At 46.9% G+C, this 26401-nt stretch overlaps 1 protein-coding gene across 1 annotated transcript in view; it reads left to right on the top strand.

Annotated features, from left to right (window-relative positions):
• ZC3H3 (zinc finger CCCH-type containing 3) overlaps positions 1 to 26401 on the top strand; it is a 282895-nt gene that overhangs the window by 225037 nt on the left and 31457 nt on the right. The window contains exon 10 of the mRNA XM_081012543.1: positions 20834 to 21003. Coding sequence (XP_080868669.1) covers positions 20834 to 21003 — 170 coding nt within the window. The remainder of the gene's footprint in view (positions 1 to 20833; positions 21004 to 26401) is intronic.

Below are 26401 nucleotides of genomic sequence, written 5' to 3'. Positions count from 1 at the left end.
CTGTCGTGGGGATTAAATGAGGAGGGGGAGGGCCAGGTGTGCCAATCTGAGCTCCTTGGAGGAGAGAAGCCGGAACACACACACACACACACACACACACACACACACACACACACACAGAGTGCTTTTTGTCTTTTAAAAAAATGTTTAGGGGTACTCTCATTTTCCTGCTCATATTGAAATAAAAGGTAACGGTAACCTAGACAAACCTAGACAGCCTCTTAAAAAGCGGAGACATCACCTTGCCAACAAAGGTCCATATAGTTAAAGCTATGGTTTTCCCAGTAGTGATGTATGGAAGTGAGAGCTGGACCATAGAGAAGGCTGATCGCCAAAGAATGAATGCTTTTGAATTCTGGTGCTGGAGGAGACTCTTGAGAGTCCCATGGACTGCAAGAAGATCAAACCTCTCCATTCTGAAGGAAATCAGCCCTGAGTGCTCACTGGAAGGACAGATCCTGAAGCTGCGGCTCCAATACTTCAGCAATCTCATGAGAAGAGAAGACTCCCTGGAAAAGACCCTGATGTTGGGAAAGATGGAGGGCACAAGGAGAAGGGGACGACAGAGGACGAGCTACCAGCATGAGTTTGATCAAACTGCGGGAGGCAGTGGAAGACAGGAGTGCCTGGTGTGCTCTGGTCCATGGGGTCATGAAGAGTCGGACATGACTAAACAACAACAAAACAAAAGGGACCCCTTACCATCAGGTCCAGTCGTGGCCGACTCTGGGGTTGCGGCGCTCATCTTGCTTTATTGGCCGAGGGAGCCGGCGTTCAGCTTCCAGGTCATGTGGCCAGCATGACTAAGCCGCTCCTGGCGAACCAGAGCAGCACAAGGAAATGCCGTTTACCTTCCCGCTGGAGTGGTACCTATTTATCTACGTGCACTTTGATGTGCTTTCGAACTGCTAGGTTGGCAGGAGCAGGGACCGAGCAATGGGAGCTCACCCTGTCGCGGGGATTCGAACCGCCGACCTTCTGATCGGCAAGTCCTAGGCCTTGTGGTTTAGACCACAGCGCCACCCGCATCCCTCATATTGAAATAGTGTCCCTTAATAAGTCCAAACTTAGATTCACAAAATGTTTAGGGGTAAACTAAAAGGAAAAAAAGCACTGTACTGTATATATAAACTTTGCTGCCAATTTAATTCTTGGTCGAGGGCGCTTCAACTGATCCTGCCCTGTTGCAACCAAGGCAGCTGCCTAGCTGTGGCAGCCTCTCCTCCCTTCTCCTGCTGGCCCCTGATGCTGCCAGGATGGGCTCTGCTTCACCTCAGGAGCTTCATCCCTCACTTCTTTCTTCCTTTCTTTTCTGTGTGCCGTTTTTGTCTTTATGCAAAGCAGCCACTTAAAAAAAAAAAGATCCGTTATTGTTTAGAATTCCTGGCCTGCTCTCTCCCTCTTCCGTTAAGGACCTTTTGAGGGTGTCTGTACAGGGCCTCTCTGGACTGGTAAAATAAACCTTTACTGTTTCCGTGTGGTGTAATTTTGTGCTGTGCGGGGTTCTTGCGGAAAACGACGCCTGTTTTTCCGCCGCTGATTCCTTTGACTAGAAATCACCTGCCTTGCGTGAAGAAGATGAATTCCTCTCCTTTGTTCTTCCAGACTCAGGCTATCTCTTTTGCGTTTGCCCCACAGAATAGAGGGAACCGTCCAGATAAATCCAGCAGACGCCTTCTGTTTCGGCTTGTAAATGCCTGCCGAAAACTTTTCTAGTCCATCATGCCCACACGGGCAATTAAGAAGACGTCTCTCCGCAATATTTAGTTGATTTTCGATTTTAACTTCTTAAATATTCAGATACTAGAACCATTTGCAACAATTGTACATGTGGTTTCTGTTGGGTGGTTTTATGTACAATTGTCGCAAATATTCTTCGAATAGGGTTGGAAAATGTCCCCTGCCTGAAATCTGAAAGAGCTGCTTCCAGTGGAGACACGAGTGAGATAGATGGACCACATGTGTTGCCCTCCTTAATCCCTCATCCAGTTTGCCCCACTTCTTTTAATGCAAAATATCCCAAAGGACCCCATTGGGACACAGTAAGGGACTTTCACTGGCCTGGGATAGAGACGAACGTAAGGATACCCCAGTGCTCTGGACATTATACATCCGGACCCAGATTGGAATAACATGGATGCAGCCTTGTTCTGAACCTCGGGAACAGGCTAGGCTCATGCCCACAGAAAGCAGTTCAAGGGAGCTGGTCTTCAGCAGCTGCTGTGGGCTGTGGAGTGTCCTGGGTTCCTTGAAGCACTTGCTCCAAGATGATTTTTTGAAATCATCTTTATTGATTTACAACACCATCTTACAAATACATTACAAATGGTTACAACAGAGTTAAACACAAAAATGACAAAGAAAAAAATAAATAATAGAAAGGAACAAAAAAGAATTAACAATAAGAAAACAATATCAGTTATAGCATATCTTATCCAATAAAGTCTTCTGGAAGAAACTTCCAATCATTCTCCTTGTACTTTTTCTGTTGTCTTAATTTTATCGCACAGTTTGTTTTGTAGCTTTTTCTGTATGTTTCTCTAAGATACTTACTCCATTTGTTTATTATACACAAGTATTTTTCAATTCTGCTAGGATAATATCATTTTTACAATATAATCTTATATATTTCTTGACTAATTTCCATTCTCTATATACTTTTTGATTTGGGGCTCCCCTAACTCTTCCGGTCAGCTTTGCTAATTGAAAATACTCTAACATGAGTGATTGCCAATCTATTATTATTGTTGGTGTTGTTTCACATTTCCAACTTCTGGCTACAAGTATCCTTGCAGCCGTAATTGAGTACATAAACAGTGGTCTTGTGTTTTGCTCTATTTCTGTTGGCTCCGTTTTCTAAGGCCGCTTGGTGACTGTCTCTCTGCGGACCCGTTTGAGTTGGCAGGGGAGAGAACTCCCAGGCCGTAGAGGCTGTTTCTGGATGTGCTTCTGTTTTGGGCAGGATCCTGCATCCGTCCCTCCTGCTCAGGAAGATGTGGCTGTTCTTGAGCCACACAGAGCATTTCTTCAGGCAGGAAACCCCCAGAAGTATTCTCTGAAGATGCCTGCTTTGGAGACCAGGGCTTTGTGTAATTGCAAAGCTTGCACTCTTGCCCGCACAGCTCTCCCAGCCAAAGGCAGACTCCAGGTCTTTCCGGATCCCATCTGTTTGCAGCTTATGCTTCCCCCATCCAGGAGAAGGCGAACACACCTCTCTCTGCTGCTGTGCTCTGTGCTTTGATAATTTGGCCAGCATTTTCCTGGATTAATCCACAGCTACAGCAGCCCAGGAGCAGCAGCAGCAGCGGAGGCGAGCGAGACGGAGGCCACCGATCGGAACAGAAGCTTTTGATTTAAAGGGCTTAGCAAACTCTCCGAGAGTCCCAAACAATCCCTGCCGCTCTGGCTTTAACCTCCAAAGATTTCTGCAGAGATACCTCTTATTTACCCACCACCGTAATGGCATAATGAGGGCCCCCACTGCTTCCTTAATATAACTGCTGCGTCTTCTGTGACTTTCAGACACTTATGCTGTAAATGTTGCTTATCAGTACAAATGGGAACTGTTTAATAGCTTGGGCAAGTTTTGATAAAAAAAAGAGAGAGAGAGAAGGGGGGGAAAACATCCTCCCCTTTGATAATAGTCTGTGATTATCTTCTCAGTGGCAACAGCTTCGCAGACACCACCGTCCTCTGACTGCTGGTCTCTCTCCTGTGTTATTAACTCCTGCGGAGAATGTGCTCACAAGCCAGGGAGGAGTGGCGCTGGTAGCAGATAGCGAGGGCAAAGGTTTTGCCCAGGCTATGTGATCCACCCTGCCAATTCATTAACGGGGGCTGAAAGCCCCCAGCGTGGGTGTTACGTCCCCGCTAAAGGAGTCGGGCGGAGGACACAAGTTACAGAGCACGCACGTGTTCCTTGCCGGAGGGCAAGCAGCGATTGCTGGCTTCAGCAGCCAGGCTTGAGGTGCCTGTTGCTGGTTTCTGGGGCAACATGTTTTGACTCCTGATAATCATTGTGCCGTAACACACCCGGGGATGGAGTGCGATCCTCTCCGCCTCACAAGCCGCTCGTGTCGTCCCACTTTCCCTACGGCTCCTGGGCAGGTGTGTGCTGGGAACAGGGCCTGTGAATGTCGCTGGAGACCTATAGATTGTGTGGTGTGTCGAATGGAGTTGTCACTCCCCCCGTTTTTAGCCTTATAGAGGGGTTTGCACAGCCTGGGAATGGGAAGAAAGTGCCTCTAATGATGGTTTGTCCTGTGTGCTTCCAGGTGCTTCCAGGTAACCTATTTATTTATTCCGATCTGTTCATGGGGAGGTTAGATGACGTTGTATCAAGCAGACGTCTCCCCCCCCCCACTTTTCATTTCTCTATCCTTATCTCAAAAAATGATGATGATTAATTAAATTTATATGTCACCCTTCATCTGAAGATCACAAAAAAATACAAAGTGAAAACACAAAATACATAACATAATGTATGTATTATGTATAAGGGGGTTGGAGGATGGATGGCGGCTAACAGATTGAGGTTGAATCCTGACAAGACAGAAGTACTGTTTTAGGGGGACAGGGGGCGGGTGGGTGTGGGGGACTCCCTGGTCCTGAATGGGGTAACTGTGCCCCTGAAGGACCAGGTGCGCAGCCTGGGAGTCATTTTGGACTCATAACTGTCCATGGAGGCGCAGGTCAATTCTGTGTCCAGGGCGGCTGTCTACCAGCTCCATCTGGTACGCAGGCTGAGACCCCACCTGCCTGCGGACTGTCTTGCCAGGGTGGTGCATACTCTAGTTATCTCCCGCTTGGACTACTGCAATGTGGGGCTACCTTTGAAGGTGACCCGGAAACTGCAATTAATCCAGAATGCAGCAGCTAGACTGGTGACTGGGAGTGGCCGCCGGGACCACATAACACCAGTCCTGAGAGATCTGCATTGGCTCCCAGTTCCTTTCCGAGCACAATTCAAAGTGTTGGTGCTGACCTTTAAAGCCCTAAATGGCCTCGGTCCAGTATATCTGAAGGAGCGTCTCCACCCCATCATTCAGCCTGGACACTGAGGTCCAGCACCGAGGGCCTTCTGGCGGTTCCCTCATTGCGAGAAGCCAAGTCACAGGGAACCAGACAGAGGGCCTTCTCGGTGGTGGCGCCCGCCCTGTGGAACGCCCTCCCTTCAGATGTCAAGGAAATGAGCAGCTATCTTCTTTTTAAAAGACATCTGAAGGCAGCCCTGTTCAGGGAAGCTTTTAATATTTAATGCTGTATTGTTTTTAACACTTGATTGGAAGCCGCCCAGAGTGGCTGGGGAAACTCAGCCAGATGGACGGGGTATGAATAATAAATTATTATTATTATTATTACAGCAAAACGAAAAACCTCAAATAATCTACCCTCCCACAATCACATTTAAAGGCCATAGATTGTTTAATCAGGCAACTGCTTGGTTTGCAGAGGAACGTTTTTGCCTGGTGCCTAGAGATCCATCAGGAAGACGCCAGGTGAGCCTCCCTGGGGAAAGCATTGCACAAGCGGGGGCCACTGCAGATTTCTTTACTGAGGATTTTCGAACAGAGGTTGGGCATCCATCTGCCAGGGATTCTTCAGCTGTGATTCCTGCATTGCAGGGGGTTGGACTACATGGCCTTTGGGGGTTCCCTTCCGACTCTACATTTCCATGATTCTGTGATTCCACTGAAATAAAAAAATTAAGGTCTTATATGTATAATAAATGTTCAGAAATGTACCAACCAAGCATGTACATAGATATGTGGACCATGTGTCTGGAGCAGCACAGGAAGACCGTCCTGAAACCATTTTGACTCCCAAACTGACCAAATGTTTTCTCTGCAAGCAGGGAGGGGGTCAGGGAACCTTCCCATTGTCTCAGGAATTGGGAAATCACCATCTCAAAGGAATGGCCAGACTACCAGAAAAGGCAATCAGATAAGGCATTATCAGCTAACCTGGCAGACAGGAAAAACAACAACATTCAAATTTCTGTTGTAGACCACCTTTTCTGTGATGTAGGTATGATGTTTGTGGGGGTGGTGGTCTTGAGCTACACCCCTTTTGTGATGTATGTATGATGTATGGAGGGGTGGTCTTGAGCTCCAGGGCAGGGAATTTAAAATGCCTATATAAGGGTGGGCACACCATTGTTTGAGGTCCTCCTCCATTCCTGCGTGTGAGGGGAGCACCCTGTTGCAACAGTTCATAAAGATCAGGCTTACTAGCTGCTTTGCTTCTCAATATTCTCTGGTTGGCCTCTGTTATTTTCTCCTACCGATGGAGAACCTACAGTGGACTCTATAAGGGCTCTTGTGTCCCCCATAAGGGAATAAGGGCAGATTTTGTTTATTACACCACGGAATTTTGCGGCTGGGGTCACGTGATCAAGGGGGATCCTGCCACCGGCCTTGTGGAATTATTTATGATTTGGGGCAGCCCCGCTTTTGTGGATTTATCTCAGAGGCCATAGCAGCTCCTCTTTTAGGCCTTGTCAGGGCCTGAGATTCGTTCGCCGTCAGGCATCATTTCCCCGCAAGAGTTTCACCGTCAGGGTTGCAAAGCAAATACGCTGCAGGAAAAGCCGCTGCAGATCGATAGCTGTAAGTTGACGCTTGGGCAGGCGGCTCTCGGGTCTCTTCCTCCGTTAAAGAATAGAACGAGGACGCCGTGCCCTATAAATATGTGGAGGCATCAGCAGAATCGGGAGGGCAAGGCCGCCAGATGCAGCCTCTGCTGCAAGGAGCAAACAGCATAAAAGGCTCGGCTGGAAGCAGCGTTTAAAAGCTCCATTTGATGTATATTTAAAACTGCGTTTTTAAAACATGCATGAAATCACCCTCTGCGAAGTCGCGTTCAGTCACTAGGCCACTGGGCACATAGCGCCAGGCCAAACCATGACTTTAACGTTAAATAATTTGGAGTTCTTGTTATTAAATATACCAAGAAAAAAGCACACCAAGAACTGAGGCCAACGCAAGTTTCAGCAGTGGGAGTGGTCCCTCCTCACAAGTCAATAGTCAATAGTAATAAAAACTAATCCATTCAAAAGTGTGTATTCTGTCAAGAATTACAAACTCAAGTAGAGATTACAAACTCTAACAGAGATTACAAACTCAAACTCATAAAGATATGTATAACACAATAATTCGTTATAAAGATTTTCTCTTTTTCGCTCGGCAGTAATGTTGATCCTTATAATTTATCAGCTTGCAGATGGAGACTCAGTTTCAATCCTAGAGCAGAAGTCAGAAGTCAATTATGGATTAGAAGCCAGGACAAGGCCCTGTTTCGATGTATTCACCTTCATCAGCTAATTTTTAAAGGGTTGTGTGAGTTTGAAGACTTTCGGATGAATATATCCTGTTATTTTCTACGTTTCTCAGGGATAACAACTACGTGTGCGTATATCAGCGTGTATCTTGAGCTTTTCTGTGCGTTCAGACTTTGCCTGAACTAGGATCTAGGAAATGTGTGGCTTCCTGGACTGGAGACGGCAGCTGCAACATCCTCTCTCTGCTGCTGCTTCCTGAGGCTAAACCACGTCTGAATCCGAACTCATGTTTTGTCTTGCTCCAGACAAACCGAGTAGTCAACCCTGCTTGCAACTGCTATTTTAGGCTCCGCCGCTGGCCGTCAGCATTGCTCTCCAATAGTAGAATATAAGTGAAAAACAGGAAAACTAGTTTGACACATACACCACCGTTGCTTTGTAAGTGGAGTTTGGAAGGACCCTTCCGTGCGATTGCTCTGTGGGCCAGATAAATTTGCCCATTCTCCTTCCTCTGAGTCAAAGATGCTTAGGCTGTGTTGCCTTCCAGGTTTTAATGGCAGGAAACAGGAATTCCGAAAGCTTCTTCCATCTGTGCCCAATTATTTTGAAGAGGGGGAAAGCCATCAGAGAGGCTGTTACTAGCTGTCAGTTCCAAACTGCCTTGGGAAAGCCTTCACTCCAGCCCTGTCGATTGCTTCCCAAAAGGCGCCCAGCATTAGGGACTTGCCGGAAAAGAGTGCCACTCGAACACCCTGACCTCCATGCAGAGAGCTAATTCTGCGACTCAGAGGCTCTTCTGCAGAGGTCACCTGGCAGAAACTTCTCTCAGACCTGGAGCTGTTTGCAGCAGAGATTGAGCTTTGAGTTTGAAACGGCTTTTGGCAAAACTGGACATTTCAGGGCATGATATGAGTATCCATTGGTAGATATGGAAAAGTGGGGGGGGGGGTCAAGGCCACAGGGTGATTGAAAATGGGGGAAGGGAACTTTTTTTAAACCATGACTAACAACCCCAAAGTGCAGTCACCGGGTCTTAACACTATAACGTATACAAAGCAAACAAACAACAAATGGTAAGAGAAAGAAATGGTGATGCACCAATATAAATCAAGACATCTATATTTCCCAAGCTGGTGTTGAGCATCTATGTCCAAAGCATTTGTTGTTGTTGTTTAGTCATTTAGTCGTGTCCAACTCTTCGTGACCCTCTGGACCAGAGCACGCCAGGCACTCCTGTCTTCCACTGCCTCCCGCAGTTTGGTCAAACTCATGCTGGTCTCTTCGAGAACACTGTCCCACCATCTCGTCCTCTGTCGTCCCCTTCTCCTTGTGCCCTCCATCTTTCCCAGGGCCTTTTCCAGGGAGTCTTCTCTTCTCATGGTTTGGCCAAAGTACTGGAGCCTCAGCTTTGGGATCTGTCCTTCCAGTGAGCACCCAGGGCTGATTTCCTTCCGAATGGAGAGGTTGGATCTTCTTGCAGTCCATGGGACTCTCAAGAGTCTCCTCCAGCACCAGAATTCAAAAGCACCAATTCTTCGGCGATCAGCCTTCTTTATGGTCCAGCCCTCACTTCCATACATCACTACTGGGAAAACCATGGCTTTAACTTTACGGACCTTTGTTGGCAAGGTGATGTCTCTGCTTTTTAAGATGCTGTCTAGGTTTGTCATTGCTTTTCTCCCAAGAAGCAGGCGTCTTTTAATTTTGTGGCTGCTGTCACCATCTGCAGTGATCATGGAGCCCAAGAAAGTAAAATCTCTCACTGCCTCTATTTCTTCCCCTTCTATTTGCCAGGAGGTGATGGGACCAGTGGCCATGATCTTTGTTTTTTTGATGTTGAGCTTCAGACCATATTTTGCGCTCTCCTCTTTCACCCTCATTAAAAGGTTCTTTAATTCCTCCTCACTTTCTGCCATCAAGGTTGTGTCATCTGCATATCTGAGGTTGTTGATATGGCAATCTTAATTCCGGCTTGGGATTCATCCAGCCCAGCCTTTTGCATGATGAATTCTGCATATAAGCTAAATAATCAGGGAGACAATATACAGTCTTGTCATACTCCTTTTCCAATTTTGAACCAGTCAGTTGTTCCATTTCCAGTCCAAAGCATAGGAAATAAAATCCCAGCAGGTAACACAAAAGTGCTCTGGAGGCCAGAGCTCTTTACAATGAAAGTCTTTCATGCTGACCATCCACATATTCAGGAATCACCGTTGTGGGGAAGCCTGAACAGGGGATTTAATTATTTTAGATATTTCTTGATAGGCCTGAGACCAGGATAGTGAAACCCGAGGGCGTTGCCACCAAAGACGGCTTCTGGTTTCGCTTCGGATCATATAAACATGGTGACATTTTCTGATTTTGCTACAAACCCAACTAAACGAAGCTCCTGGCCGTTTCTGAAGCTAGCAACCTTTGCAACGCACCTGGAATTGCTATACATCCATGTAGGGCAGGAAACAGCCCTCGGAGGATCTCTAGAGGTCAGTCCTCCTAAGATCTTGTGCAATCTGCAGTCACTTCCCAAATCATGACACCATCGGCATTGTAGGCCTCCCATAGGGCCTTCTCGGTGGCTGCTCCCAGGAAACTTTGGAACTCCCTCCCTAGAGAAGCTAGCCTGGCTCCTTCCTTGTTGTCCTTCCGCTGGCAGGTGAAGTTCTTTTTGTTCCAACAGGCCTTTGGGAACTGACACGTTTGTTCAATAGGTTTAAATAGTGCTATTCTGTTTTCGCTGCCTGCATTCTAATAGATTTGCTTGTTTATATTATTTTAATTCTAGTAGAGCATAATTACTTTTTAACAATTGTCTTTTATACACTTTTTGCGTTTTATCTATGCTGGTTTTTTTAAAAATATATCTTTATTAATTTAAAATAAATACATTTATGAGAAAACAGATGTACATACAAGTAAACAAACATATAATCAAACACACAAATAACAGAAAAATCAAACAAACCACCACACTATAAGATACAAGAAGATTAATATAATTATCATCATATAGACTCCTTATACTGAACACAATTGTAAAACTTATAGAGAAGAAATTTAAAACTGACAATTAATCTCACTGTACTTTATCTATCCATTACTTTATACCGCACAGTTACATATTTCTTATATAATTTCTTTTTACCTCCCTACGAACTTAAATTTATACAATACAGGGATCAGTCTAATTCTGCCAAGATGTTTCCTTTTATTCCACAGTTTTCTAAATATTCTTTAAAGAGTTCCCAATCCTTATAGACTTTTTGTTTTGGTTGGCCTCTTACTCTTCCTGTCGCTTTTGCTAGCTGCAGATATTCAACCATTAGGATTTGCCAATCTTCTGTGTTGGGTACTGTTGTGTTTTCCCAATTTCTTGCTACTAAAATTCTGGCTGCCGTTATTCCGTACATGAACAATGTTCTTTTCGATTTCCCGATTTCTTTTGGCAAAATGCTTAATAAAAATATTTCTGGCCTATTATCTATGCTGTTTTGATGTGCGTAAGACACCTTGAGCCCCAGCCTGGGATGAAGGCGGGATATACACAAAAATCGCCAGCATCACCTTTGTGGTTCCTTCCAACTCTGCAATTCTATGATCATCACCATGAGGACAGAATGGTGGTCAGGATGAGCTCCTTTGGCCTTTCCTAGCATCTGGGCTCTTTGTTGGCAAGGTGATGTCTCCTTGACATCACCTTGCCAACAAAGGTCCGTATAGTTAAGGCTATGGTTTTCCCAGTAGTGATGTATGGAAGTGAGAGCTGGACCATCAAGAAGGCTGATCGCTGAAGAGTTGATGCTTTTGAATTATGGCGCTGGAGGAGACTCTTGAGAGTCCCATGGACTGCAAGAAGATCCAACCTCTCCATTCTGAAGGAAATCAGCCCTGAGTGCTCACTGGAAGGACAGATCCTGAAGCTGAGGCTCCAATACTTTGGCCACCTCATGAGAAGAGAAGAGTCCCTGGAAAAGACCCTGATGTTGGGAAAGATGGAGGGCCCAAGGAGAAGGGGACGACAGAGGATGAGATGGTTGGACAGTGTTCTCAAAGCTACTAACATGAGTTTGACCAAACTGCGGGAGGCAGTGGAAGACAGGAGTGCCTGGCGTGCTCTGGTCCATGGGGTCACGAAGAGTCGGACACGACTAAATGACTAACCAACAACAAAAAGCATCTGGGCTCATCTTCCATCCTTCTCACCCGCCACCGTCCTGACGGCTCAACTTTCCACGCCTCAACCCTCCTTTCTGCCCCCTGCCCTGCACTTCCTGACGGATCTTCTTCTCCCTTCCCTCCCTGATTCCCTGTTTTTTTTCTTCTTTTTATGGTGCAACCTGCTAGCTGGCTGCGGTCCTGCTGGGGGCGGTAAAATTAGCAGCACCGACAGGTGGGCCGGATCGGGTGACCCAAGGAATGAGGTCGCTCCCTTACAACGCTAAGCCCTCCTCTTCACCTCGGATGACATGTGCGGGAGTAACCGAATCCACGTGTTTTGTTGGGTGTTAATGGAGCCAGCCGGGACGGAACATAAGCGCATGGCTCTTTTCGCCGTGCAACTGGACAGAAAACCGGGCGCGGAGGGGCAGATCTTTGTCCGTGCCCCCTCTCTGGGGCACCAGCAACCCTCGGCTCCCACGCCAAAGAAGCGCCCCTTGCCTCGGAGGATGCTGAGCTGCGCCGCAATCGCCTTTGCCTTTCCATCCTGGTCCATCCTGATAGACATCCTCTCCCCAGAAGTAGGAGGCTGTTGCTCTGGAGGGAGGGAGGCCAAAAAAGATGTCGTCATAGGCGGAGGCTTAGCCAAGCTCAGGGCAGTGTGGAAAAGTCATTAGAAACTTGAGAATAGGACACAGCCTTGGAATTAATTACACACACACACACACACACACACACACACACACACACGGTTTGTTTTCTTTATAGATGTAGAGACTTGAAAAGAAGATGGTAAACAGAGCCTAATGCAATTATTGGCTGGGGGGTATCTTTTAGGGGGTGGGCAGTAGAGAGTGCTAGGATTTGACCGGGTCTGTGTGTTCGGAGGAGAAGATCTGAGGTGTCAGAGGAGGCAGAAAGATATCTCAAACGGGACAAAGTTCTGTGATTTGAAGAGAACGGGACCGGAAAAGAGGATGAGCGCCATTGAGATGCCCCAGCAGGATTTGGCCCTGTCCTTTGGGGATGGGAGTATTTTTAGCTCTGGCCTGACGTACTCACTTGGATGTACTCTGTGTAGCACTTGGGGAGAAAAGCCCTCGCTTCTTGGGTGGGGAGTGTTGCTTTTATAAAAGCATCTTGCTGCAATTATTTAGATCCCTGAAATGCATTTGAAATCTCTATATGTGTGCACAATGCAATAATAATAATAATAATAATAATAATAATAATAATAATAATAATAATTTATTTATACCCCGCCCATCTGGCTGGGCGGCTTCCAACCAAATATTAAAAACAATACAGCATCAGACATTAAATACTTCCCTAAACAGGGCTGCCTTCAGTTGTCTTTTAAAAGTAAAATAGTTGTTTATTGCCTTGACAACTGCTGGGAGGGTATTCCACAGGGCGGGTGCCACTACCGAGAAGGTCCCCCTTCCTGATTCCCTGTATCTTGGCTTCTCTCAGGGAGGGAACCACCAGAAGGCCCTCGGTGCTGGACCTCAGTGTCCGGGCTGGACGATGGGGGTGGAGACGCTCCTTCAGGTATACTGGACCGAGGCCATTTAGGGCTTTAAAGGTCAGCACCAACACTTTGCATTGTGCTCGGAAACCTACTGGATGAAAACAAACAAAAAACAAAAACGTAGCTGTGATGGCTGTGTTCTGCTTGAACAGCTGGAGGCAGCAGTGGTTCTGAGCAGCAGCTGACGGAAAAACACAGGAGGGGAGAAGGCTTTTTGTGCTCGAATCCTGCTTGCGGGTTTCTCCTTGTGGCCATTTGGTTGGCCACTGTGAGAACAGGATGCTGGACTCGATGGGCCATTGGCAGGTTCTTTTTATGTTCCTAACCACAATACTGCTTGCAGCATCCCAGGCGCATCCAGCCCTTGCACAGCCTCACCTGCTGCAGATGATAGGGAGAGTTAGGGTGGGCGTAATGTCAGAAGGAAGCTCCGTGGCAGAGAGAGAGAGAGAGAGAGAGAGAGAGAGAGAGAGAGATGGCTATGGGAGAGGAAGGGAAATGGATGGGGCTTCCATGGCTGTGTGTGTGACTTTCATGGAATCATAGAATTCTTCTTCTTCTTCTTCTTCTTCTTCTTCTTCTTCTTCTTCTTCTTCTTCTTCTTCTTCTTTATACAGTGCCCTCCCCAGCCAAGACCGGGCTCAAGGCAGCTAACAACCAATAATAAAAACAAGTTTATTAAAATACAATTTAAAAGATTAAGATACAACATTAAAACATTAGGATGCAGCCTCTTCACAGGAGGAGAAAGGAAAAAGAAAGAGGGGGAGGGAATCAAACTGATTCTAAGCCAAAGGCCAGGTGGAACAACTGTCTTACAGGCCCTGCGGAAAGAAATCAGATCCTGCAGGGCCCTGGTCTCATGAGAGAGAGCGTTCCACCAGGCTGGGGCCAGTGTTGAAAAGGCCCTGGCTCTGGTTGAGGCTAATCTAACTTCCTTAGGGCCCGGGATCTCTAGGGTGCTGCTATTTATGGACGTTAAGGTCCTCTGTGGGGCATATTGGGAGAGGCAGTCCCATAGGTACGAGGGTCCTAGGCCATGAATTGTAGTCAGACGGGACCCCTGGGGGACATCTAGTCCAACCCCCTGCAATGCAGGAATCTCAGCTGCAGAAGCTGTGACAGGTGGCCACCCAGCTTTAGTTTCAGAACCTCCAATGAAGGAGAAACCGCCACCTTCCAAGGTCATCCATTCTACTGCTGAACAGTTCTTCCCATCGGAAAGTTCTTCCTATTTTCTATTTTCTTGCCATTTGAAGACATTGGTTCGAGTCCTGCTCTCTGGAACAGCAGAAAACAAGCTTGCTCCATCCTCTGTGTATTCAGATATTTGAGGATGGCTACCATATCTCTTAGGGACGCGGGTGGCGCTGTGGGTTAAACCACAGAGCCTAGGACTTGCCGATTAGAAGGTCGGCGGTTCGAATCCACTCGACAGGGTGAGCTCCCGTTGCTTGGTCCCTGCTCCTGCCAACCTAGCAGTTCAAAAGCACGCCAGTGCAAGTAGATAAATAGGTACTGCTCTGGCGGGAAGGTAAACGGTATTTCCATGCACTGCTCTGGTTCGCCAGAAGAGGCTTAGTCATGCTGGAAAGATGACCCAGAAGCTGTACGCCGGCTCCCTCGGCCAATAAAGCGAGTTGAGCGCTGCAACCCCAGAGTCGGCCATGACTGGACCTAATGGTCAGGGGTCCTTTACCATATCTCTTATCATAATCATCATTTTATTTATATTCCACCTTTCCACAGTTAAACAATGCTCAAGGCAGCTTACAATAGGAAAAGATTTACATACCGTATTTTTCGCTCTATAAGACGCACCAGACCATAAGACGCACCTAGTTTTTGGAGGAGGAAAACAAGAAAAAAAAATTCTGAATCTCAGAAGCCAGAACAGCAAGAGGGATCGCTGCGCAGTGAAAGCAGCAATCCCTCTTGCTGTTCTGGCTTCTGGGATAGCTGCGCAGCCTGCATTCGCTCCATAAGACGCACACACATTTCCCCTTACTTTTTAGGAGGGAAAAAGTGAGTCTTATAGAGCAAAAAATACGGTAATTACAAACACAGCAAAGCAGTCATAAAAATAAATAAAGCACTTTAAAAACTAAATAACCAAACTGAACAATTTCCACATGAAAATAAAGATGCGAAAAGTTCACATCAGTAATAGCAGTTAATCAGTAACAATAATAATAATATATCATTTAATAATATATTTAATTTTAGTCTTTATACCCCACCCATCTGGCTGGCTTTCCCCAGCCACTCTGGGCGGCTTCCAACAGAATATTAAAATACAATAGTCTATTAAACATTAAAAGCTTCCCTAAACAGGGCTGCCTTCAGATGTCTTCTGAACAACAGCAAAAGCTCCTAGCAAAAACTCCCAGTGAAACTTCCCCCAAAATACCCCAGTCCTCCTTGGGCAGCAGCCGCAGCCCTTATGAGGCCAGTCAGGCCCTGCCCTGGACCAGGTGGAGAGAGGCAGGAGCAGGGCCCTCGGGCACTCAGCGGGGGAGTCTCCAGGTTAAAGATACCTGCTCCCTCAACCGTTCCTCATAAGGCTTGGTTTCCAGATGCCCTGATCATAGAATCCTAGAGTTGGAAGAGACCACAAGGGCCATCGAGTCCAACCCCCTGCCAAGCAGGAAACACCATCAGAGCACTCCTGACATATGGTTGTCAAGCCTCTGCTTAAAGACCTCCAAAGAAGGAGACTCCACCACACTCCTTGGCAGCAAATTCCACTGTCGAACAGCTCTTACTGTCAGGAAGTTCTTCCTAATGTTTAGGTGGAATCTTCTTTCTTGTAGTTTGGATCCATTGCTCCGTGTCCGCTTCTCTGGAGCAGCAGAAAACAACCTTTCTCCCTCCTCTATGTGACATTCTTTTATATATTTGAACATGGCTATCATATCACCCCTTAACCTCCTCTTCTCCAGGCTAAACATGCCCAGCTCCCTTAGCCGTTCCTCATAAGGCATCGTTTCCAGGCCTTTGACCATTTTGGTTGCCCTCCTCTGCACACGTTCCAGTTTGTCAGTGTCCTTCTTGAACTGTGGTGCCCAGAACTGGACACAGTACTCCAGGTGAGGTCTGACCAGAGCAGAATACAGTGGCACTATTACTTCCCTTGATCTAGATGCTATACTCCTATTGATGCAGCCCAGAATTGCATTGGCTTTTTTAGCTGCCGCGTCACACTGTTGGCTCATGTCAAGTTTGTGGTCAACCAAGACTCCTAGATCCTTTTCACATGTACTGCTCTCAAGCTAGGTGTCCCCCATCTTGTATTTGTGTGGTGATTGTGATGCGTTTTAATGCGTTGCAGGGGTTGGGCTAGCTGTTCCTCATAAGGCTTGGTTTCCAGATGCCCTGATCATTTTGGCTTCATGGTGCCCGTCAGCTGGCCTTGGAAGGTGGCCTCTTTCATCAAAACCTCTTCAGATGCCCTTTCTTACGTTTGTTTCTTGGGAACCTCTCCCCATCTTCCATTTCAGTCTCTTCTCTCCCGCACCCAACTTCGTTCTGGATTTTGGGTGGCCTCTGTAGGTGCCTCAAGGTTGCTCCAACTCAAAGCTCTTCTCTGTCCCTGTTCACAAAAGATGCTTTCAGGCAGCCTGTTTATTGAATTTTCACCCTGATTTGTTTGAAGGGAGATTGGGCTTACGCAGAATCCGACCATTGTTCTGTCTAACTCAGTACTGTCTACTCTGACTGGCAACAACTCTCTAAGATTTCAGACAGGAGTCTCCCAATCGTACCTGCTGACGATTGAACCCAATGCCTTCTGCAAACGTAGGCTATTTAATCAGCATTTATTCTGATTTTATTTGCAGGGAGGTTAGACGACGTTGTGTCAAAGTGTTATCCCTCCCTTGCATTTTCCTGTCTCTTTTCTTATAGCAAAAAGTCTGATTTTGGGGGGGGGGGGTTGTTGCACAAGACCAGCTGTAATTGTGCAACCTGAATTCGCCACTGTGCATCTGAATCTCACTCCAAAATAGCAGCCGGCTGAGAGCACCCAAAGCCTCTCTCTCTGTCTGTCCCTCTTGAAGCATATTGGCTAAATTGAACCATCCAGTAAAGGTCAGAGCTTGGGCTTGGCTCAACACTTCAGTGTCTGAGGGGGTGGCTGAAAAGGGCAAAGGTTGCATGGCCCACAGCTGTAGGACTTCTCTCAATGGAAAGAGCACCTTTTCGTACGAGGGCTGCTTGTACAGAAACCGCACGTTTAAAGCGCATTAGTTCCCCCAAAGAATCACGGGAACCAATGTTTGTTGATGGTGCTGGGAAACTGTACCGTATTTTTCGCTCCATAAGATGCACCAGATCATAAGACGCACCTAGTTTTTAGAGGAGGAAGGGGGGAAAGCCCCGTTTTTGGGGAGATCAGCTCACAGTTTTGCAGCTTCTTTTGCAAAGGGGGAAAGCCCCCTTTTTTGAGGATCAGCTCAAAGTTGTTGAGCTTACTTTGCAAATCCTGTTTTTATGGGGTTCAACTCACAATTCTGCAGCTTCTTTAGGAAAGGAAAGGGAGCCGTTTCTACAGTTTCCAGATTATCTAATCAGCCAGTCACATGTCGCTGGGGAACCAAACAGCCTCCGTCTGCAGAACATTCAACAACGGAGGCCTGGGCAAGGGGCTGGAAAGGGAGTCAGCAATCGACCACACATTCGCTCCATAAGACACACAGACATTTCCCCTTACTGTTTAGGAGGAAAAAAGTGCGTCTTATAGAGCGAAAAATGCGGTAGTTCTCTAAGTTGCCAGTATTCTTTGGGGGAAGTTTATGTGCCATGCCAGACACTCTGACTTTGCAATTCATTTTAATGCTTTTAACCACCCAATGATACTGCATTTGTTGTAGTAATTAATATGGACTACAATATCCAATGCACCTATTTTAAGGGATGCATTAGAGGCAGTGTGGCGTAGAACCCAAAATACTGTATTTCTTCAACTGATGGTGTCAATTGTGACTTCCAATCCATCATGCCAAAAACTGGGTGAAGTCACGCCCAAGTCATGCTTTGCTGTCCATCTTTTGATTCCGAATGGGGCCTGGCATCCAAACACCAGAGACTGGCACCCCCACCATGGGAACCTCAATGCCAGGTTTGGCAACGGTATCTGAAGAGGCAGCCAAACCTTTGCCCCAAAATGGACAATGTCACACTGAGGTCCATCATCTTTATCCAGAACGGCGCTCAGCATAGAAACGTTGAAGGAAACTGCTCCCACCGATCTCAGGAAACCTCTTGCCAATTAAAAGCCCTAACGAGATCTTGCCAGCAGGCTTTTATAATTCAGATTGGAAGGTAAAAAGGTCAGGATTAAGCTAATGGTAGAGGTCAACGGCGTATGCCTAGCTGACTCGAATCCCAGAATTTAACGGGTTTGGGTAAGGGTCGATGGCAAGGTCCAATTCTAGACTGTAAGCTCCTTGAGGCAGGGACCTGTCTTCTTCTCTTTATAAAACGCCGCACCAATTGGTTGCCCTATAAATAATCGTCGAGGCCCTGTAAGTAACCACTGGCCTCTGAACAAAAGCACCACAGCAGACAAGCTTGGCCCTTACGACAGCGTCTGCGAATCTTGCACTCTGTGCATCTTTCATCTTGACCACAAAAGATCCTCGCACCGCAACCGGCGTGTTAGACTTGTTGAAGTGTTTCTGCCACTGGGCTCTTTGCCTTTTTTACTCCAGTAGTCCAGACTTAGGCCCCTAATCCGGACTTCTTCCACTTCAGAGACCAGAGCAGACGGCAGATGTCCCTGCAGTCGCAATGAAATGTCAAGGCGTTTGTCTTTGCCTGATGACGACCAGGGGGCCATTGGCACCCACTTGACAAGCCTTCTCAGAGCAAAGCAGTCGAGGGAAGCTGCTCAGAGAGCTTCTGGCTGCAGCTATTTTGGGTGGGAGCAGGTCGGTCAGCTCAGGTCACGGAATGAAATACAAGCCTGAAAAAGAAGAAAAAAGAATAAGGCAGTGCCGTCATGGATTGCATATACAGTTTACACCAACGCTTAGCTGGGCGGCTGTCCAGTTAAGGTGACTTCGCGAAGGCAGGTGGTGCGCCCACCCCACGCCTGAATTCATGCTCCCTCTCATGCTCAGGTCTGTATATGTGCTTGGGCATTTCAACTCAGCATCGCACATCCAGTGACGCCAAAGGTGGGAAGATGCAGGACAGATAGAAGAAAGCGCTTATACATGCAGAGCATAGTGAAACTGTGGAGCATAGGGATGTGGTGGCGCTGTGGTCTAAACCACTGAGCCTCTTGGGCTTGCCGATCAGAAGGTTGGCAGTTCAAATCTGCAACTGTGGTGAGCTCCCGTTGCTCTGTCCCAGCTCCTGCCAACCTAGCAGTTTGAAAGCACACCAGTGCAAGTAGATAAATAGCTACCGCCATGGTAGGAAGGTAAACTGTGTTCCGTTGCAACAGAAGCAGTTTAGTCCTGCTGGCCACATGACCCGGAAAGCTGTCTGTGGACAAATGCCAGCTCCCTCGGCCTGAAAGCAAGATGAGCGCCTCACCCCATAGTCGAATTTGACTGGACTTAACCATCTAGGGGTCCTTTACCTTTTGCAGCTATTTGTGAAATATCAATATTCTATCACAACTTTCCTTGCTGTTTTGCTAGTGAATACACACTGACTAAAACAAAATTAAATCTTTGCTTTGTATAACTAGTGAAGGGGAACCATGAACTTTCAAAATGCTCCTCCCTTTGTCTCCCGTCCTTTAATTTTCCAATTTCTGTAAGTAGAGACATTTTTGCAATGTACCGTGTTTTCTGAAGCCACTCTCGCCTTGTGGGTTGTTCTGAAGTGTGCAGTTGAGTGCCTCCTAATATTTTACGCTAAAGCAGCCTCAATTGTGTCTCCTCTGCACACATAACACATGTTTGCGACCTTCATTTCCTGCACCTCTGTAGATTTGTTGAAAGTGCTGGAGGATTTTGTTAATTCCCTTGGTTTGCAGCCAGTCCCATACTGAAGACTTCTGGGGCGGATAGTAAGACTACCAACAATGGGTGCAAAACAGTTTCCAAAGTGTATAGTTGTTGTTGTTTAGTCGTTTAGTCGTGTCCGCCTCTTCGTGACCCCCTGGACCAGAGCACGCCAGGCACTTCTGTCTTCCACTGCCTCCCGCAGTTTGGTCAAACTCATGCTGGTAGCTTCGAGAACACTGTCCCACCATCTCGTCCTCTGTCGTCCCCTTCTCCTTGTGCCCTCCATCTTTCCCAACATCAGGGTCTTTTCCAGGGAGTCTTCTCTTCTCATGAGGTGGCCAAAGTTTGGAGTCTCAGCTTCAGGATCTGTCCTTCCAGTGAGCACTCAGGGCTGATTTCCTTCAGAATGGAGAGGTTTGATCTTCTTGCAGTCCATGGGACTCTCAAGAGTCTCCTCCAGCACCATAACTCAAAAGCATCAATTCTTCGGCAATCAGCCTTCTTTATAGTCCAGCTTTCACTTCCATACATCACTACTGGGAAAACCATAGCTTGAACTATATGGACCTTTGTTGGCAAGGTGATGTCTCTACTTTTTAAGATGCTGTCGAGGTTTGTCATTGCTTTTCTCCCAAGAAGCAGGCGTCTTTTAATTTCGTGGCTGCTGTCACCATCTGCAGTGATCATGGAGCCCAAGAAAGTACAATCTCTCACTGCCTCCATTTCTTCCCCTTCTATTTGCCAGGAGGTGATGGGACCAGTGTATAGTAGCTTTAATCAAAAAGCTGCTCCGTCGATGGCTTGTATACCCAGCCAGCCAGATATGCAGATGTCTTCAGATGCCAGAGCCTCTTGCTCCTTTGCCAGCCTGCACAGTTGACGCCAACTCTTTGCTTTGCTTTTCAGTGCAAGAAGAAGCACACTCTGGTGTGTCCGGACTTCTCTAAGCATGGAGTCTGCCCCAAGGGATCCCAGTGCAAACTGCAGCACCCACAGAGGAAACGCCTGGCCAGGCAGCCCAGTTCTACAGACACCTCCTTCCAGCAGGCATGCTCAGCGCCCAAGCAGACGTCGAGGTAAGAAGGCCCAACGGTCTGAGAACTGCCTTCCTCTCTCCTATTACAGGATGCCTTCCATTCTTGAAGAAGCTGCTGAAGGGACACCTCTCTCACCCCCCCTTAATTTCCTGGCTGTTCAGCTCATCTCATATGCGGCCTACGACCCACGCACCTACAGGACTGCCTTTCCTGGTGTGCCCCGCAGAGGACCTTAAGGTCCACAAAGGACAACACTTTGGAGGTCCCAAGCCTCAAGGAGGTTAGATTGGTCTCAACTAGGGCCAGGGCCTTTTCAGTAGTGGCCCCAACTTGGTGGAACGCTCTGTCACAAGAGACCAGGGCCCTGCGGGACTTGATATCTTTCCGCAGGGCCTGCAAGACAGAGCTGTTCCTCCTGGCCTTTGGTTTGGTCTCAGTCTGACCCTTATGTTTCCCTCCTCTTATGGTCTTGATCTATTGGCTACTTTAAAACGAGGCTGCATTTTAAATTGCATTTTAACCTGTATTTTAAATTGGTCTCCCCCCCTTTTCCCCATTATGTTTTTACTGTGATTTTATCGGTGTTAGCCGCCCTGAGCCCGGCTCTGGCCGGGGAGGGTGGGGTATAAATAAAATTATTTATTATTATTATTATTATTATTATTATTATTATTAGGAGTGCCAGCAGAGTGTCAGACTCTGACCTGGGAGACTGGAATTCAAATCCCCCCTCAGCCATCCATGAAGCTCGCTAGATGTGAACTTCGCCCAATCGCTGATTCTCACCCTAGCCTACCTCATTGGGTTGCTGTGAGGATTAAATGAGGAGGGGTAGAAAACCGTGCACCTCACTTTAGAGAGGGGAAAAGGTGGTATATGATTGCAATGTAGCGTAGTGCTGTATCTGCTCAGACCTGATGAAGGAGATTATGCCCCTTCCTTCCTTCCTTCCTTCCTTCCTTCCTTCCTTCCTTCCTTCCTTCCTTGCAAAACCTAGCATGCAGGACACAGTTCTCCTCCCCCTGCAATTAGCTTTGCCCCTTCTCCCCCCTTCTCTGCTCCCTGTTTCTCTAGCGGCCACTCTGTAGGTAACACCAGTGTAGAGTCTGTGGAACAGCACAAGGAGACGGGAGGGTGTCATCCTGGCACAGCGAGGCCCTTGCACAGTGGCAGACACCGAAGGACACAGCACCTTTACGGCTGTGCCGGAGACTTGAACGCGTCAGCAGGCATCAGCATAAACGCAGAGAGCGACTCATTAGAGGTCATTGTCCCAGGTGCCCTTGGGGGCCTATTGATCATCTCATTGTCATAACGCCACTGCAGGCTCCCTCCTTCCCAGCTGTGCACCCTTAACTCTGGGAGCAGAGGCACTTTTAACTCTGCGTTGGCCAGGGTGGGCAAGGCAACCCCGGCTTAGCCGTGCATCCTGGTTCCTCCACCTGCTCACAGCGAGGGATGGGAAGGAGATGGAATTCAGGTTGCATTCAAAGGCAAACCTGCCTAATGCACACTTCCAGTCCGTTTTTGAGAGCAGAGATCACATTTGCTGATTCTGGAGCCCTGCATATGCTTCTGCTCAGAATTGTAGGCACCAGTGATAGATAGATAGATGATAGATAGATAGATAGATAGATAGATAGATAGATAGATATAATATGTTTTTTAACATAGCATTTTCAACAATAATTAAACATACTTTTACATCTTATTCAGTTTTTTTGACTTCCATCTGCCCTATCTGAAAATTTTCCAGTCTAATCTCTTAGTATGCATTTCTTATTTTCCCTGTTACATTTCAAACTCATAACCAACATCTCTATCTTTTTCTACTTGGTAACACTTCATATATTTCTCCTTACAAAACGTCTTGTAGTCCTACTAGCGTAATTTGTTGATTACAGTTGCTCTTCAAATAATTCATACAGTGGTACCTCTGGATACAAACAGGATCCATTCCGGAGCCCGTTCACATCCTGAAGTAAACGTAACATGCGTCTGCGCGTGCACGGGTCGCGTTTCGCCACTTCCGCGCATGCGCGTGTCATTTTGAGCATCTGCGCATGCGCGCGCAGCAAAACCCGGAAGTAACACGCTCCGTTACTTCCGGGTTGCCGCGCAGCGCAACCCGAAAATACAGTGGTACCTCAGGTTAAGTACTTAATTCGTTCCAGAGGTCTGTTCTTAACCTGAAGCACCACTTTAGGTAATGGGGCCTCCCACTGCCGCCACACGATTTCTGTTCTCATCCTGAAGCAAAGTTCTTAACCTGAGGTACTATTTCTGGGTTAGCGGAGTCTGTAACCTGAAGCGTATGTAACCTGAAGCGTATGTAACCCAAGGTACCACTGTACTTAACTTGAAGCTACTTCAACCCAAGGTATGACTGTATACTTCTTCCAATCTTCTGTAAATCTCTGGTCCCGCAGGTTTCAAATCCTTCCTGTCATTTTGTCCAATTCTGCATAGTCCATTAATTTCGCCTGCCATTCTTCTTTGTGTTTCACTTGACATTCTAGTTAGACCTCACCTTTTCCTCAAAGGAGCTCAAGGCAGTATATGCTTGGCTCCCCGCTCCTCGTTTTAGCATTAACCCTGGGAAGTAGGTTTGGCCGAGAGATGGTAATAGGCTCCAAGCCACGCAGTGAGCTTCAGGACTGAGTGAGAGGATTTGAAACTTGGTATCCCAGGTCTTAGCCTGACACTCTAACCACTGCACCATGCTGTTAGCCACCTGGGCATCTAGGTGTCTGGGAGCTTTCTCCATCCTTCCTGATCTGCCTGAGGGTTCTCCTGGGCTCCTGCAGCCGAGCAAAGTGAGTCCGTCGCAGGAAAAGGCAGCAAACAGCTGCTTTATTGTTTGGGCCAAGGAAATGACGCTGCCCTAGAAGCTGTCGCAGTGGACGAGGCCGGTCGTGGGACTTTATCCAAAGGCAAAAGCCAGGCAGGCTCAGAAGCTTCGTCTCCTAGATACTTAGCAGTTTGTTCTACCTTGGAAAGTGCTTCCACTTAAAGAGCGTTGTTGTTGTTTAGTCGCTTAGTCGTGTCTGACTCTTTGTGACCCCATGGACCAAAGCACGCCAGGCACTCCTGTCTTTCACTGCCTCCCGCAGTTTGGTCAAACTCATGCTGGTAGCTTCGAGAACACTGTCCAACCATTTCACCCTCTGTTGTCCCCTTCTCCTTGTGCCCTCCATCTTTCCCAACATCAGGGTCTTTTCCAGGGAATCTTCTCTTCTCATGAGATGGCCAAAGTCTTGGAGCCTCAGCTTCAGGATCTGTCCTTCCAGTGAGCACTCAGGGCTGACTTCCTTCAGAATGGAGAGGTTTGATCTTCTTGCAGTCCATGGGACTCTCAAGAGTCTCCTCCAGCACCAGAATTCAAAAGCATCCGTTCTTCGGCAATCAGCCTTCTTTATGGTCCAGCTCTCACTTCCATACATCACTACTGGGAAAACCATAGCTTGAACTATACGGACCTTTGTTGGCAAGGTGATGTTTCTGCTTTTTAAGATGCTGTCTAGAGTGTTACTGTGAGCAATTTTGAATCCTCATCACTTTTAATTTGTATACTGCCATTCAATATCACTCCGCACAAGGCAGTTTACAAGCTGAGGAAGCAACAAAGTATGCAACAAAGATCATACATCTTATAGCAGTCCAACCGAATGCAAATAAGTCACAATAAACAATATTTTTTTGTTGTCATCCACCTGTCTCGGGAGACAATGGAGAAGGGAGCCTTTGGGGGTGAATTCAAACCAGAGGAGAGTTACAGCACCTGCTGTGGCTGTAGAGACCGATAGGGGAGAGACATGTTTTGTTGCAGCTGGGGCGTGACTTAAAATAAACAGATTACATAAAATGAAGTAGTATTCAACAATCTGTTAGAATATAATAATACACAATAAAATTACCTCCCAAAATATCAGTGAATAATAATTATACAAAAAATCACTCTCAACAATTACAATAAATCATTACTAAATTATAATTGATAAAAATAACGGCAAAGTTACAATATATAGGTGCCTTAAGAAAAAAAGTTAAGAAATAAGGCTTGAAGCTTTCATTTGGTAAATCAGATTAATCAACCAAATGTGTAGTTGATTGATCTATGGGCATAAGTGGCAATTGATGGGGCTAAGGGTACATGAACTAATTTTTATCAGTTGCTTTTGATTCTGTACCGGCAACAGGGACTGAAATATGAGTTCTTAATCTGTGACCTTTCCTTCTAGTGAGGAATGGCATCTTCTCATTATATAGTTGACTGAAACACACTTCTTTTTGTATCTCTTAGGAGGCACCAATATCAAGGTTTTTCCAATAAGTAAATTTGGTTAAAATGTAATTGATTTAATTGGTCGAACAACAGGTAATTTAATCATCCAAAAATTATTTCATCAGCTGATATAATTTACGTCAACAAATAAGTGTTCTGGATAATCAACAGGTTAAAGGCCTGAGTTTTTTATTTGATTTCATTGTGTATAGCTCATCTTTCTACAGCAGCTGCGTTTGAGGCAACTCAGAACTTGCAGAAACAAGGGAACGAACTAAGCAAAAGCTTTGCAGCTTGCAAGTCACGCCACTTGCCTGTGTCCCTGAAGCCTGCCCCATTGAGCCGGTGTCCTGTGCCTCATGACCGCATTGTGTCGTGCCCCCGCCTCCTCCACCCCAGGGCTGCGAATGAGACCCACCTCCACATTACAGAACAGAGCAGATATATTTATATAGTCCCAGAATAGAAAAGGTAGCTAATTCTGTCCGTAGCCGTTCTGGCAGGAGCCTCTCTGCCATTCCTTCCGCATCAAACGCTTCCAGCCTCGTATCTGGGTATTTTCCTTTTGCAGGGGTCTCAGCGCCTCAGACTTGCACTTATGCAAGAACCCAATCCGCAGCCCCACCCTCTGCTACGCACACCCAAAACCTCATTGCAGCGGTTGCTAAAGGCTTGGCATATCGCTCCTTAGAGGTAAAAGGTCCAGAAAGCAGCCACTTTTGCTTCTCCTCTCTAGCTCTGTGCCAAGCACCCAAGAGTGCCATCCCCAGTTGCCGCTGGTCCTTAAACGCTTCCTCCCGCTTCCTCCTTAGGTACCGTATTTTTCGCTCTATAACACGCACCTGACCATAACACGCACGTAGTTTTTAGAGGAGGAAAATCCGTAGGCATGCCACCCGTAGGCATTCCCTCCATAACACACACAGACATTTCCCCTCACTTTCTAGGAGGAAAAAAGTGAGTGTTGTGGTGCAAAAATTACGGTAATTCCCACTTCCTGTCCTGCCCCCTTGCGATTGCAAAACCAGGGAACATGTCCCTGTCACCTGCAAAGAAAAAAGGTCAGTGTTCCTCCTTGGTAGTGGCACCCGCCCTGTGGAATGCCCTCCCTTCAGATGTGAAGGAAATAAGCAGGTATCCTATTTTTAAAAG

The sequence above is a fragment of the Podarcis pityusensis genome, assembly GCF_964106645.2.
Source record: "Podarcis pityusensis genome assembly, chromosome: 7".
Taxonomy (NCBI): domain Eukaryota; kingdom Metazoa; phylum Chordata; class Lepidosauria; order Squamata; family Lacertidae; genus Podarcis; species Podarcis pityusensis.
The sequence above is the reverse complement of the archived record's forward strand: the minus strand, read 5'-3'. Positions and strand labels throughout refer to the sequence as shown.